The sequence below is a fragment of the Bos indicus x Bos taurus genome, chromosome 17 (assembly GCF_003369695.1).
Source record: "Bos indicus x Bos taurus breed Angus x Brahman F1 hybrid chromosome 17, Bos_hybrid_MaternalHap_v2.0, whole genome shotgun sequence".
Classification (NCBI taxonomy): domain Eukaryota; kingdom Metazoa; phylum Chordata; class Mammalia; order Artiodactyla; family Bovidae; genus Bos; species Bos indicus x Bos taurus.
In genome coordinates, this window is record NC_040092.1 from 9,853,714 (window position 1) to 9,869,544 (window position 15,831).

At 51.3% G+C, this 15,831-nt stretch overlaps 1 protein-coding gene across 1 annotated transcript; it reads right to left on the reverse strand.

The window, feature by feature from the left end:
- Positions 1 to 91: 91 nt before the first annotated feature.
- MLEC (malectin) lies at positions 92 to 15,374 on the reverse strand. The gene is made up of 5 exons (XM_027566560.1): positions 15,008 to 15,374; positions 8,682 to 8,860; positions 7,498 to 7,674; positions 7,323 to 7,380; positions 92 to 5,742 (listed from the first exon to the last, which is right to left on the reverse strand). Exons 1-5 carry the CDS (start codon positions 15,213 to 15,215, stop codon positions 5,513 to 5,515), a joined length of 852 nt encoding a protein of 283 aa, XP_027422361.1. The 5' UTR covers positions 15,216 to 15,374; the 3' UTR covers positions 92 to 5,512.
- Positions 15,375 to 15,831: the final 457 nt, after the last annotated feature.

Consider the following 15,831-nt stretch of genomic DNA (forward strand, 5'->3'; position numbering starts at 1 on the left):
GACACATCATGGGAGAACCCTTTGCAGCCAAGAGAACCCCTGGGTCTCCACCTCACTTCTTTGCGATCAAGTTCAAACTCAATCCCAACACTGAGTGTCACTGCAAATTGTTTATTAAAACACAAAGCAATGGACAGTGAAAAACATTCTGATTTTTTTTTTTTTTCCACTTTTTGGTGGGAGTTGGGTGGGGGCATGGGAGGGGTAGGGCAGATGGAGAGAGCCCGGAAGGAAAGACAGCTCTGTGCGCCCCGGCAGCTTTCCCGGGCCAGCCAGGTTCAAAGCTCCTCAGTCACACCCCGCTGTGTTGCTATAAATGCATGTTGTGGCTACAGACAGAGCAGGTTTGGCCTCCGCAGGGAGAGGATGGGCTTCTAGAATAGGAGCTACAAGGGCTACCATGAACTGGACACTGTGGCTCCAGCACTTGGTACAGAATCGACCGACCAAGAGGGGCAGGCTGGTGTCCTAACAAGCCCAGCTTAGGCCGATGACAGTTGAAGAGGCTGCCCTGAGCTCTGAAGGGACAGCTGGTCCAAGCATGGGAGAGCTTGGGGGAAGGAAAATCCTCGGAGGGGACTGATCCAGGGTCCAATTTCTTTTCATTCCCCGGATCACGACGCAGCAGGGAAGAGAGGAGTCAAGGGTGTCTCATTCCCCGGTCTGTCCTCCCACCTGGCCCTGCAAACTCCCCTCTCCCACCTGACAACTCAGCCCTCCTTTCCTGACAGTTGTCCTTTGAAAGGACGGAAAGCGCACTTCAGATTGTTGTTGATTTTCCTTGTACTGAAATAAAGGCCCGAAGCTCAAAATAGAGGTGAGAATGGAGTCCTGCTTTTCCTGGTGCTGCGTGCCCCCATCTCACAAGACTGCCTGGATGCAAGAGGTGCCAAGGGCCTCTCTGCCAACTCCAACAGGCACTACTGTTTCCCTGGCTGCCAGCACCATCCTGGCTCCTTGTTTTTATACTCCTGGGGCGGGGGGGGGGTGGGGGGTGGGGGGTTGGGGGGGGGTGCGGGGCAGGAGCAGGGAACCCGTCCCAAGAGATCCATCTTGCTCTTTCCCTGCCAACCCAGCCAGGCCCCAAATTGCCAGCCCTCATCCAAATGGTCTGGCAGCTGAAAGCCAGCTAGCCAAAGGCTGCTAGGCAAGGACACACCAGATCGGCAGTGAGCCACCCACGTAACAGAGAAGAAACCACCCTCGCCGGGCAGTGGACCCATTGGTGCCAACCTAGTCTTGTAACAAAACGGGGAAATCTAGCCCTCTTGCCCCAGGAGAGGTCTAAATACAGAAGGAGCCCTAGCTCGGGCTGAAAGGGAGAAACGACTCCGATCTCTCTGAAGCTTGAACGATAAGGCTTCTTTGCAATTTTCTTAGAGCTCTTTCATCCCTAATCGTCTCTTCCCACAGAAGAGGAGCAGATTCCTTTTCTGGTTTCTGAACGGATCCCAGGTGTCTCTGGTTCTACTTCTGCACCATCCCTTAGGCTCCTTCCCCAGGGTCACAGCAGGAGGCCCTAAGCTTACCCTCCCTCCCCACCTTGTTTTTGTGACACAGGAGTATCTCTTATTAGTCTCTCATTCTGGAAAGCTCACCTGCTCTTCTAAGTCTTTTTGGAGAGGCGTGGAGGATAGCATTATATGTTGCCACTTGATGCCATTAAGGCTCCCCGAGGCAAGAAGACACTTGGACTAGGTCAGAGCCAGCCAGCAAAGGGGAAGGGAGAGAAGGGACGGGGAGGCAGCCCCACGGCAGGAACAGTGAGACCCCCTGCCCAGACCTGAATCTTGTGGGAACACCCATCCTGGCTCAGAGCAGGAGAGGAAAAGGCACTGTGCTGACCGGCTGGGTCTTTCCCCAACCCCCAGGGAGGGTGGAGAACCTACTGATTCTCCCCCTGGGCTTCCCAAGGTGAGCCCGTTTCTAGGAAAAGGAGCGTAAGAGCTAGGAAAGGGAAAATACTGCTGCTGCTTTCCGAAGTTCAACTCAGATCCTAGAAGCCACGGCCAGGCTTTCCCAGGAGAGCGCAGAAGCAGGATGCGAAGGGCGAGAAATTCCTTAAAACAGAAGCTTCTCCAAAAAGAAAAGAAGTCACAACGCGATTCTAAAACTGGATTAAACAGTCCCCAGGCACAGAAAGGGGGCGGGTAACGTAACTCAAACTTTACCCCATCTCTTCAAAGCCTAAGTGACTTCTAATATGATCCTCCAATTTTGGGCCAGTATCTCTTAGGCAAACGGTGGGAACGGGAAAACAAGATCACACTCTCCAAGCGACAGGTGGGCCCACAGGCCCTGTGGTCCTCCTGCGAGTCTAACACCACTGAAACAAAGAGGACCATCTTTCAAGTCGCCAAAACGCAAGGTAAACATTGAGCAGCTTCTTCTCGATCATACAGGTTTTTTTCTGTTTTGTTTTTTCCCCCCAGAACAACATATTTGGTTTAGGGTACCTGGGTCCCACAGACTGTTTCCTGGCATGATGTTCCCATCAGGGTTGAGTGAAGCCCCCTAAAAGTCTGATTGGAGGCCAGCTGGTCTCTGACCCCAATCAGGGCGACAATGCAGACTCAGCCCACCTCCCACGGACATTTGTGCCTGGTCCAACTGGAAACTGGACCTGAGCCACACTTCTGGCACCAGGAGTTTCATCTCAGTTAGCGTTTGCTCTTGGCTTTGGCCAGCTGGGCTGAGGAGGATCTCAGAAGCTCGGACAGAGTGTGGATCCCGTAGAGAAGAGTCGAGGTCTTTCCTTTCCCACCCCTAATAGGCCTGACTTCTCACCTCCCCAACCCCAGCCAGCAACTCCCCTACCGCGCAGACTCTCAGCCCTAGCACCAGCTCAAGACACAGACACAGGGACAAACAGTGCAAAGAGCAAAGGATAAACAACAGAGTAATTCTTGACACGCACAATACAAAAAATAAAAATAAACAGTACCCCGTTCCCACCCCTTTAACCTAAACTTCATGTACCTATAACATCTTGAAGGAGCAAAAAAAAAACAAACAAACCAAAAAGCTTTCAAGTTCAGCATCCCAAGCCAACCGTGACCAGCCCTGGGCGGCTTTGAGAGCTGGGTGGGCTTGGCTACAGGGTACTTGACCCCCGCCCCTGCCATACTTCTTCCTGTTTCCTCACTTCCCCTTTAGCTTTTATGAGCCACAGAAAGCTGTTCCTTCCTTTCAGACACGACCAAAAAGGAAAGCGCCCATCCCTGTCCCTGAGCTCAGGGAAAGGGTGGGCTGGGAAACAGAGGCAGAAGCGAGGCTGCTTGGCTTACAGTACCGTGAGGAAATGGCCCCAGGAGTCAGGGTTTCCTTCTGAGACTCTGAGTCACTGGAGGGAAGGGTTGAGGTGAGGAGGCGGGGAGCCCTCCTTCCTCAGAGAGACCCAGCAAACGAATGGACAAGGCAAGATGGCGGCCGCAAGCCCTCCCGCATCCTGTTTACCCCGTGGCGTGGGCAGTGGCCTCAGGAGAGCAGCGATGGGACGGGAATCCAAGCCACCGTCAGAAGCCTGAGTGACCGTCGGGACGCCCACTGCCCCAGGCAGGCGGTCCCCAGGACAGAGGCTTCAGGACGTCCCTGCGAAATGCAGGAGGCTTTGTGATGCACTCCAAGTGCGCCTCTAGTCATAGCTTCAGGCCGCAGCCACCCGGCAGCCTGACTCTTGCCCGAGGACGGACGTCTAAGTCACAACTGAAATGAAGGGCTTTGACTCTCTCGAAGGACTAAAAGGCGGACCTGGAGTAACTTCGGTCAGAACCCAAAACCCAGGATGGGAGCCCAGGGGCTACTTCCTTTGTCCCAAAACTACCAGTTCAAATATGCAGAGCTCTTGGAAACCAGAAACAAAAAAAACCCTCAAAATTCAACAGGTTCTAAAGATGGGCCTGGCCTGAGAGTCTGTGCTGTTCCAGCCCCAGCAGCGGCTCATCCTGTGGCTCTCCATCCACAAAACTCCTTGTAGCTTGCCTGGGTCCCAGCTCAGTGCTCCGCTAATGGGGAAAAGGCTGACTGGGATCAGAAAGGTGGGCAACAGGGGAGCCTCACTTCCCTCAGAAAATTTTCGCAGGGAATTCAAGACAGACATATCCGGGGCTGCCAGGCCTAGGGCTGCCTGTTAACCTTCCTGCCCCATCACACCAAGAACTTGGCAGTGACCTGGACAGGGGAAATGAAAGGTCATAAGGGCGCACTCTTAAGGTCAGTGAGAGGCGTCACTGGGCCAGATACAATTATTCTAGCTCCTTGGGGCAGCTCTAGCCTTAAGCCAAAACTGGCTGAACCATGACGTAGGACGAGGAGGGAATCAATGAACGTCGGATACTAGATACTCTCAACAGTGGTCAGTCACTTAGTAGGGCTCAGGTCTCTGAGGTTGCTCTTAAGTTATGTTAACGTAAGCCTTTTCCAATCCAAAGACCAGAAGAGACTTTTAAGGTCAAGTGTTCTGTGTCTGCAGGCTGGAAAGCCTCTGTGTCCCCTGGCAGCAAGCCCCTACAAAGGGGCCAGTAAAAGAGCTGCTCGGTCAGGTCCTCCTGGCTGCTGGCTCAGAGATCCAGGGAGGGAGGTACCAGTAAGGTGAGGTGGTGGAGGAGAAGACATTCAAGCAGAGGGAACTCCAGATCCCCAATGTCTCCTTCCCTTCTTGGCAATAACTTAGCAGGATGGTTGAGAGAGAGCGAGAAGAGATTTCCAAATGAGCCAGGTTCAGAAAAATAAGAGAGAGAGAGGAAATCAAATCCCCAACAGGCACTGAAATCAAAATGATCTGCTGTGGTAAGAAGTCATAGGCAACTCGAGGACCTGATAGAAACGAATCGCCTTGGATACCAGACAGTCCTCTAACTGGCGCGTGTCAAGGAGAAAAGCGATGACAAAGCTCAAACACTTAAGGTGGAACCGTCACTGGGCTAAAACCAGACAGGCTTCCATGTAAGGAAGTATTAACTTTTCCTCTTTTGAATCCCCCTTCCATTTTTGTCTTATCATACAAATTATACACCTTCACACACACACACAGACCACACACCCACTTGGAATCCCAGGACATCTGAAAACTTCTCTGGACGTCACTTCAGAACATACCCAACTCCCAGCGCTGGTCTTCTGGAGTAAGAAGATCGTATTTGCCTGCTGTTAATTTCTAACCTAAGAAAAGGAACCAGGTCAGCTCTGAGTTCAGAGTTCCTTCCACTGGACGAAGACCCTTGGCCAGGTGGGATCGAGTTTACCCTACGTACCCGAGAGAGGAAAGAGACAGCTGGGGGCTGCCCCAGGGAGAGGATGAGGACTAGAGCAGGTCTGGGACCAGGTGGTGGATGAGGGCTGCTCTCTAGTCACTCTGCCTCTTTTCATCTCCTTTAATTGTGTGTGTGTGTGTGTGTGTGTGTGTGTGTTTTCTCACGTTTTTGTTAATCACTATAAAAAATACAGAAACCCAAACCAACACGTTCGGTTTCTTTCCCACACCCCTCCACCTGTTCAGGATGGTGATCGGTTCTCACAACCGGCAGAGGCAGAAGAGGGTTGGAATGAAGACTCCGAAGGCCACCAGGATGGGAAACATGAGGCTGCTGTTGTCCGAGGCGTAGGGGTTGGGCGTGCGGGGGCCCGACTGCACTCGGTTCTTATTGGTCTGTCTCTTGAGATTAGACCCTTCATCGTATTCTTCTTCCTCCTCCTCTTCTTCTTTCTTTTCCAGTCCTGGATGAGGCTGCAGCTTTGGCACATCTGACATGAGAACAAGAACACCTTTTAAGTAAGACTCACGGCATTTAAATGAGGCCCTTAAGGGAAGTAAATGAGCCACAAGAGACCCTATGACCTAAAGCAGGATCCACAGGAAGGAGCAGCCACAGTTCCCAGCCTGGAGAACAGCAGATGGCTGCAAACATGGGTCTTCCTGAGATTTAACTAAAACGGAGTAGAAGTCTTGCACCCTGAGAGACTCCCTGTCTCCCTTCCCTGTCCTACTTCTTTAGAGCCTGGGGAGAACCAGACTGGATGAGGACAGTGACCCAATATCCCAAGCTTAACCTTTTCAAATCTCTCCTTCTCCCTCCTCCAACCCCACATTCCCTTCTGATGCACACAGCAACCGAGGAAAAGCTGATCCACGGAGTTCTGGGTTCTCCGCACACCCTCCCCCTCTGTTCACTGTCCCCTCCCAAGGGATTCTGTTTACCCATCAGTCTGGGAGTAAGACATCCTCTGGGATGTGCCTCCAGATGAGGTGGGGAAAGGCATGGAGGTGCGATGGGGGAGCAAAGTCACCGAGACAGATGCCTTCCCTGCAAAAACCGGCCTGGGAAAGCTGGCAGCCAGGACTTCAACCCCAAGAAAGAGATGGACTTTTGGGCTGGATCCCAGAACAAGGAGACATTAAGTGAACTTCTGCTAAGTGCAGCCCAGCAACAGTGTGCTCTTAGAGCACACCACTCAGGGCCCTTCCTCTGCCTTTTTCCTCTTTCTATCTACCTGCCCCGCACCTCATTCACAGAAGTCAAAGAAACAGAATAAGAGTAAGGTTTAGGCAATTCCAAATGACTACAAGGGTCAGGGCACACCCAGTCCTGATTTACAGAGCAGTTAAAAGGATTTTTGTCTAAAACCAACTCACTGATTAAATGGTGACAGGAAGATCTGAACACAGACCCTGCTGCAAAGCTTAGGGCTAGCACCGTGCTTGCTACACTTCAGCCTGGGCCACCTGACTCTGGGTTCCTCATATTAAGGCTTTAAGTGTTAGGGGTTTCAGAACAGTGATCAGCTAAATCACCCCTAGCGGTTCCCTCAATCATATCCTTCAGCTCACGTCAAAAAGCAGATCAGAGGAGCTGCCCAGGTGGCTCAGTGTAGAGAATCTACCTGCCGATGCAGGAGACATGGGTTTGATTCCTGGTCCAGGAAGATCCCACGTGCTGGGGACAACTAAGCCCCTGAGCCACAGCTACTGAGCCTGCGCCCTAGAGCCCAGGAGCTACAGCTACTGAGCCTGCGCCCTAGAGCCCAGGAGCCACAGCTACTGAGCCTGCGCCCTAGAGCCCAGGAGCCACAGCTACTGAGCCTGTGCCCTAGAGCCCAGGAGCCACAGCTACCGAGTCCACCTGGGGAGCAACTGCTGAAGCCTGAGTACCTAAGACCGTGCTCCATAAAAGAGAAGCCACCACAATGAGGAGCCTGCATACCACAACTAGAGAGGAGCCTCCGCTTGCCCCAACTAGAGAAAAGCCCTCACCGCAATGAAGAGCCGGCATAGCCAAAAATAAATAATTAAAAAAAAAAAAAAGCAGACCAGAAACACAACTTACCATCCACTGTCCCAGCCATGATGTAGAGTGCACAGACTTTGGGGTTGTCATAGTATCCCTAAAATAAGGGAAACAGCAGTTACCGCCACACAGCAGCAAATAGCTTCCCACTGCCCCTGGCACCCATCCTTTTGAGCTCGTCCTCGGCTGCAAGGGGGCAGAGGAGGAGCGTTACCTTGACAAATTCGATGTAGAGTTTGCCTGTGAAGGTGGACACCTCGCCCTGGACGCTCAGCTTCCCCTTCCGGATGCTCATCGGGATGATCTCATCATGGGCAGTACTGTGCCCTACACGATCAAAGATATCCAGGTCCTTCACCACCACGTGGCCGTTCAACCGCACATCAAACACCTGCCAAGATGAGACAAGCAGACAGTGTCAAAACCACCTGCTTCAGACTTTAAGGCTCTGTGCTTCTAACGTACGGGTTGCAGGTTCGACCCCTGGTAGGGCACGTTCTCCATGCCACTCGACACAGCCAAAACAAACAAAAAACCATCTGCTTCACACTCCTTCAGCAGCTGGACATTAGCCACCTGCCTGGGCTTCAAGTTCAAAAGTAATTTAAGGAATGACAGGCAGGGCTGGATAGACTTCAGGGTGGCTAGAGACCTTTACCTGAGCCAAACCAAAGGCACATTCCTTCACTGTCAAGGTTGCTAACTGGGAACAAAGAGTGCAAACAAAAAACTCAAGGCAGAAAGAAGGAAAGTCAGAAGAAGGGACAGGAAAATATCACAGCGAAAAACAAGAAGGTGCAGACAACCAAGAAGGGAGAGGTTATAACCAGGAGGACCTTAAGAAGATTAGTTAATTGCTAAGATCTAGGATTCTGGCATTGCCTTCTGTCAGTTCAGTTCAGTCACTCACTCGTGTCTGACTCTTTGCAACCCCATGGACTGCAGCACGCCAGGCTTCCCTGTCTATCACCAACTCCCGGAGTTTGTTCAAATTCATGTCCATCGCATCGGTGATGCCATCCAACCATCTCATCCTCTGTCGTCCCCTTTTCCTCCCTCAATCTTTCCTAGCATCAGGTTCTTTCTGTCACAGGTACCTTCTGTCAACCACGAGGCAAATGCAGCCTCGTGGTTACGGGACACAGCTGGGCAAGAGGAATAATGCAGCTTTGGGAGTTCCCTGGTGGCCTAGTCATTAGGATTCTGGGCTTTCACTGGGGTTCAGTCCTTGGTCAGGGAACTGAGATCCCACAAGCCACATGGCGTGACCTTAAAAAGAAAACCCAGCTTTTCCTCAAACATCAATTATTCCTCTCTCCTAAGCACCTACATTCTCTGGGAGCTTTCTCCCAGAGTGGCAGGGTCCCACTGGTCAAGTGGGGGCCTGAGCCGCCTCACCTTCTGCTGGGACTGTGCGAAGTAGACCTCAGCAAACTTCAGCACTAGCACGTAGTCCCCCTCCTCCTTGATGGGCACTTCGTAGCCAAAGGTCTCCTCGTTGTACCGCTCTGTCTGATATAGGATCTGGTCCTCCGGGTTGGAACGCAGGATTGGTAGCTTCATGCCATAGTCAGAGGCTGGTGACAAAAGATACAAGAGAAACCACATCAGAGGCCAAACACAAAAGCAGACTGGAGACCCCAGAATGGCCAGGGGCATTTCCCCGGGCAAAGCTAATAACCCTCCCCCATTGCACCTGGCTCCAAAGAGACCAGCCACAAAGGCAGGAGTCAGGGAGCTGTTACCAAGGAAGAGTAAAATGAAAGAAACCAACACAGAAATCACCCCAACAAGCTCCCATCACCCTCACAGCAAAACTTTCAAACATTCATGAAATTGACTTTTCCCCAGCCATATTCAGAGTGATGGGAATGGAACAAGTCTAACTCATTATTACAACAAAGCACTGCCCTACAGCTGTTGGGCTTCAGAGAAACCTCGTAAAAGCAGGAGGATGGCCAGGAACACTGCAAGATGATTAAGTTCAAAGAATTTTTTTTCCTCATTTGGAAGAGCTCAGTCTAAGTAAAAAAAAAAAACAGGATATCTGTTAGGAAAGTCATTCTTCATTGTCTTTACTGCAAATAAGAAACCAGCTTTCGTTGCTTTTTACAACGTTTTCATTCAAAAAGTTCCAGGGCTGGTCAAAAGCAACAAGGTCGTTAGAAAGAGGATGTGATGCTCTCTAATTTCCTCTGGGTCTAACACCTTACTTCCCACAGACTCACGAACTCAACCTCACCCGTGGTCTCAAACATGCCCCCAGACAAACTGAAAGAAGAAACAAGATTCCCGCTGTATCCCCAGGACATAACGTCGTCCTGGGCACGTTCATCAGCGCGCTCAGTGTGATCCACTGAACAAACAAATGGCAACAAAGGAGGTGCCCGCAGCGTAGTCAAGTCACATGCTCCTCTCCACAGGAGAGCCATCCTAGCAGGGAAGGAAAATGGTCCACGGTCCCGTTGCACCTCTGGCCTCAGATTCCCAGCTCCAGAAGGAGCCACCTTCCCCATTTGGGACAGATGAGGAATGTGTGCATGCGCGTGCTCAGTCACTCAGTCGTGTCTGACTCTTTGCAACCCCACGGACTCTAGCCCACCAGGCTCCTCTGTCCAGCTAACAATACTGGAGTGGGTTGCCATTTCCTCCTCCAGAGGATCTTCCCAACCCAGGGACTGAAACTGCTTCTCCACTGGTGGGCTGATTCTTTACCACTGAGCCACCTTTCCCATTTTAAACAGATGAGGAAGAAGGCAGAGTAAAAAGTTGTTTTTTGTGGGTGGGTATCAGAAGAGCCAAAATCCTCTACTGCCCTCAGCTATGACTCTGTGTATGTTTTTCTTTCTCCCACACAACAAACTAACCCGGGTCCTTCCTCAAATATGCTTCCACACTCAGGGCCAAGAGGTGAACACTATGCCTTCCAGAGCTCTATCCATCTACCTTCCAAACCACAGACTCGGCAGTGATTTTGGTACACGGGCCTAGTCTCTCCTCCACCTGGGAGGAGGAGTCTTGGAGCTAAGATGTCAAGACCACCTTCCAGTTTCACACGGTGGCTCTGAAGACATCTGGCACCTGGATCCCCAGGGTGATGTTTGAGAGCGGTCACTCTGGCAGCTTTATCTTCCGAGAATCCAAGAGACAGGATCTTTTATCTCCACAGGAGGTAAGAGAGTAACTAGAAGATCCAGTGGCTGAGGTCAAGCCTTCCAGAAAAATAAACAGAACTGTTAACAGTTCCTGTAAGTGAATAGCAGCCAGATCAGATGGACTGATGAGACAATGAACAGGAAACTCATTGCACTTTTGTCTCCAGACATTTTTTCTTCCTATTTCTCCTTGAAAAATCAAAGGGGCTGGGGTGCTGAGTAGCTCTACAAAGGATGTGCTGCCAACTGCCCCAGATACAACCCCCAGGCTCAGACCACAAACCTATAAAGATATAAAGATTGCCGATCCTCTTCCAAATGAGTTCTAAGAATCTCCCTCTTTCACAAAGACCGTGATCCTTACAAATTTGGAATGGTCACTCGATTTGCTTTTCGGAGACACAGAAAATGTTATGCATGTGTGGAGAATCTATTTTCCCCCCTTCTGGCATGGAAAAAGTGAGAAACTGACGGTAACATAATCTGTGGCAGTCTCAGTCTCACAGCTAAGAAAACTCAGCAAAAAACTACTCAACAACCTTGGAATTACCTTTAAAAGCTTTTCCAAGTGGCTTGCCCACGAAATTCCCCACATGCAAAGCTGAATTTGCCCAAGTCTCAAGAGAGACAATAGCAACTTCCCCTCCGAGCCTTTATGCCTTCATGGCTACCTCAACAGTGAAGTGAACACGGGGAACATACAATGGCAGCTGGAATTAGAATTTCGAGTTAGCCCGACAGAGGTCAGACGGTTAACCAAAGATGGAACGGGGCCAGAGGGTCCACACTCTGTCCACAGCTTCTTAGCTCTAGACAATAGAGTCACCAGGCTACTTGAAAAACTCAGTCCAGGTTTGAGGGGAAGATGGGCCTGGATTTGAATCCTGGCTCTGCTACCTACTATGTGATGTAGAACATGTTGTTGTCTCTAGGCGTTTTTTCATCTGGAAAACAGGGTACCATCTACCTAACTTCTCTGCTAGTGAACTGCTCCTAGGAGGGCCTGCAAATGAAATTGGCCTCTTATGTAGCAGTATATTAAAGTGCTAGTCATTCAATCATGTCTGACTCTTTGTGACCCCAGACTGTAGCCCGCCAGGTTCCTCTGTCCATGGGATTCTCCAGGCAAGAATACTGGAGTGGGTTGCATTCCCTTCTCCAGGGGATCTTCCCAACCCAGGGATCAAACCCAAGTCTTTGCACTGCAGGCAGATTCTTAACCGTCTGAGCCACCAAGAAAGCAGTATAAGAAGAGAATTTTAAACAAATCCCTTGGCCTTAAGCAAATCAGAAGTACCAGTGTCTCTCTCACATTATCTTTCAAGCTCTTATTTCCCCAAAGCCAGATCCTTCCCCAGCCAAAAGGGAAGAGTCTTCTTTGTTGTTCTTTAATTGCTCAGTCCTGTCTGAATCTTTTGCAACCTCATGGACTGTAGCCCACTGGGTTCCTCTGTCCATGGAATTTCCCAGGCAAGAATACTGGAGTGGGTTGCCATTTCCTTCTCCAGGGGATCTTCCCGATCCAGTAATCAAACCTGCATCTCCTGCATTAACAGGCGGATTCCTTACCACTGCCACCAGGGAAGCCCCTGCAGGGTCTTCCTTAGGTCCTAGAGAATTAGTAATCTGATGGGCTCAGACCCCTGGCCAGCTTTTTCCCCTCCAGAGCCACATTCTGCTCCACTTGTAATTCCTTGTAAAAGATCTTCAAGCAAAGAAAAAGACAGACACTTAAACCTACTCTGGACAGAATTTTCAGACTCATGTCACTGATTCCTAAAGCATGACAAGTTTTATGAAGGAAAACAAGGTTCAGAGAGGGAACGCAAATTCATCAAGGCCATACAAATAACTAGCGGGCATCTTTCTATGAAGAAGAAATAGCTTTTTTCCTAAAACCGAGCCAATCTCTATGCCTTCAGGCCAAATAACCAAGTCTTTTCCATCAGAGTCCAGAAGAACCCACAGAGAGCAAGTTACGAAGAACCTGGGATGCAGAGCACGCCAGAATCCCACACAGAAAGCTTCTGAATCACTCTCCATAGTGGTACCTCTGTCTGCTGAAGCACACAGGTGAAAAAAGCCTTTCCCAGGCTGTCAGCATCTTCCATGAGCCCTAGCTATCCTCAAGGCAGAAATGAAATTCAATACACAATGTGAAGTGCCTTTGAAAGCAAAACCCACTAGGTGCCTTGGGCCACTCACAGTTTCCGAGAATGCCAAACTACAAAGACACTATAGAGAGACAGCAAGTTCAAAAGCAGGCCAAACTCTTATCTGGATTAACTTGGCAACAAACATCTGAATTCATTAAACACAAAAATGGACTTTCCTTGGGTGCTGAAAACATCACGGGCGTATGGAAAATAAAGACGTTCAGCTCCAAAGGAAATTAGTGTAAATAGCAGCAGGGTTCGGGGGGTGGGGAGCAAGGGTCTCCAAATACTTGGCACACCCTTATCCAAACAGAAGGAGCAGCTGCACTTCCCTTCGTGGTACTGACTCCCCTGCACAGAAAGAATCTAAAGAGCTGCTTTCCGAGAGAGAAAGACTAATCACTTCTCAGCCCGACCTACAGCCAGCAAAATGCTGCTCTCAGGAGCCCTCCAAGTGCAACGTCGCAACTGGCTGGGTCAAGCTACATCAACCTAAAGGCTGACAACCAGCCTCCACCCTCATTCAACCCTTAACACTGCTGCAATTCATACCCAAGTGGACTACCAGTGTGGAGCAGGGAACCTCCATTTAGAGTGCCAGGGTTCCAGCCAGGATTCCAGAACAAGTGAGCTTTCGTAATACGGTAAGTTGCACAATTTTACCTGCTACAATAAATTCTTCCAAAGGCACTGCAACTATGATCCAGTAACCTAAGGACAGACAGCCTGACTGACTGCTGATCAGACTCAAAAAAAAAAAAAACCAAACCCACTGGTACCAGCAAATGAAAACCAGGATTTCTGAATAAGGCAAGTAAAGTAGCTGGGGACTAAACCTGTGTGCTCTCAGCTCCCTCCTCCCCACTAGGGACCAAAGAGAATAAGGTCACCTATGAAAAGCCTGGAATTTGTTAATTGAAAAGGAACCATCTGTACATGGCCTCACCACAGCTATCTCTAGAGGCGAAGTCCACAAACGGTCTCTAATTTCCTCAAGGGCTTCTTCCGCCCTGCCCACACCCATGAAGAAAGAGGAAGGGTCCAGGCTGAAGATAACAACCACCTCCTGCTATTAAGTCTGCCTTTGGCTGCTGTGATGGCTGCTGAAGACCAGGGCCCTGACTCAGCTGAACCCAGGCTACTGAGACCTACATGCCAGGGCTAAATAAATTCCAGAGCTAAACTGAAGACAAACGTGGAGCTTTGGAAAACTGCTCTGTGCCCCAACACCCCCACGTCTATGGAAGCAATAAACACCCCCCAATACAACAAATTCCAAGCAGGCCAGGGCAATTAATTTGGTTGAAAGAACCAAGTTAAACCTTTCAGGAAAAGCAAGAGCCAAATCTGGGCATCGTGGAAAAAAGAGTGAGAAAGTCTGTTTCCTACTTTTCTGGAGATGGCCTGTTGCCAAGCTGGCAGCCTCTGAACCCAGCCGACAGCATAAACCTCCTTCCAACACATGAAACGGGGAACTTCCTTCTTAAACCTGTTTTCCAATCCTAAGAACAGAAGAAACAAAGTCTAGATTTTCCCAAAGAGTGGTCTGCAGATGACCTACATCAGAAGCCCCAGGGGTGCAGAAACCTGGGTTTAATCTACAGGTCTAGAATTTGTATTTTTAACTAGCTCCCCCAGCAATTCTCACACTGAGAACTGTGCAGCTCTTGCAAAACTACTGTTGCTCAATCAGTTAAGCCAAAAGCAATTTTCCCATAACCTGGAATCACACCTCTCAGGACCACTGAGGGGTAGGCTCTCCGCACAGGCAGGCAGAATATTCAGACCTTACGCTGCTGACACACCACCAGCCCCGTGTGCAGTAGGGTTGGCGACATAACCACCCTCTGGGAAGGGCCTTAAAGCTTCTACTTTTAAGCACACATATGCCCCGCTCCAAAAGGGGGGGGGGGGGCGGGGGAGGAGGCTACCATCAAACTTTCCTGGCCCATCCTCTTCGAAGATTCCTTTCCATTCTGGCTAAGAATCAAGACCCGCTCCTGCAGAGAGGGTAAAGAGAGCGGCCGATTTCTGGGTCGGCAGAAATCTACCAGAAACTGACCACCAGGCTAGGAACAGCGAAAACCGAAAAACCCGTGAGGCCTAGAGGTGGCAATAGGCCGCCCCCGACTTTACTTTCCCAGCGCGGTTGGAGGTGAGGGGTTAAGAAAATACAAGATGCGAGGTCCAAATATAACTTCTCGCCAACTCTCTGCCTCGATGGCTCTTGGCTGCTTCGAGCCAGTGCCAGTCTCTAGGCTCTGATCGGGCCCCCGAGGAAACTGTAGAGAGAAACTTCGCTCCAGAGACGTGGCCCCGGGGTCGAGGAAGGGGTTCGGGGCCCGCAGCCCTCGGCGCGCTGCGCCCGGCACGGCAGGCCCGGGATCCCGCGGCTCGGCCGAGGGGCTCTCACCTCTGCCCACCCGGCCTTCCAAAGGGTCCTTGCGGAAGTGGATCCCGTGCACGTCCACATGCGCCTCCCCGCCCGCGTTGACGGCCCAAATCACGCTCTCGGGCAGCCCGGCCCCCGCCAAGCGGACCACGCCGAGAGCCGGCAGCAGCAGAAGCAGCAGTCGCAGGAGCGCCACGGCGGCTCCCTCAACCGCCCGAGCGCCTAGCATGGCGGCCTTCACAGCGGGGGCAGCCTCCGCCGAGTGTTGTCCTCAGCCGGCCGCCAGGCCGCCCCAGACTCAGAAAAACAGCGCCACGGGCCGCTGTGCCTCAGCCGCCGGGGACATGTCGCTCTCAGGCCTCCTTCTCAGCCACGGGTGCCGCCTCCCACCTTAGGAACAACCTACCCCACCGCCCAGCCCCCGGCCACGACCCCGTAACCAATCAGCTCCCGGCCCTCATTAATTACCCACCACCCCGCCGGGAGGCGCCCGCCCATTGGCTGCCAGGAGCAGGAGAGGGCGTGGCTACTCTCAGGCGTCGGCCCAACCATCAGGCATGAAAGGGAGCGCGCGCAGAGGCTGGGAGTTCGGTTGAAGCGGCGGTTCAATGCGGAAGTGGCGGGGTGCAGCGCCGAGGCGGCCCCGGAATCCCGTATCTGAATAGGAAAGGTGGCCTAGGGGGGAAGGTTTAGGATAGGGCGCACTGACACGTCGCCAGCACTTCCGGTGCTCCAGATTTGGGGGGCCGAATAGGCTCTCGAGGGGGGCGTTACCGACTTTCCCGATCCCCGCTTTCTTTCTCAGGGAGAGGCATGAACATAAGATCTAGTAGGAGAAGCAGTGA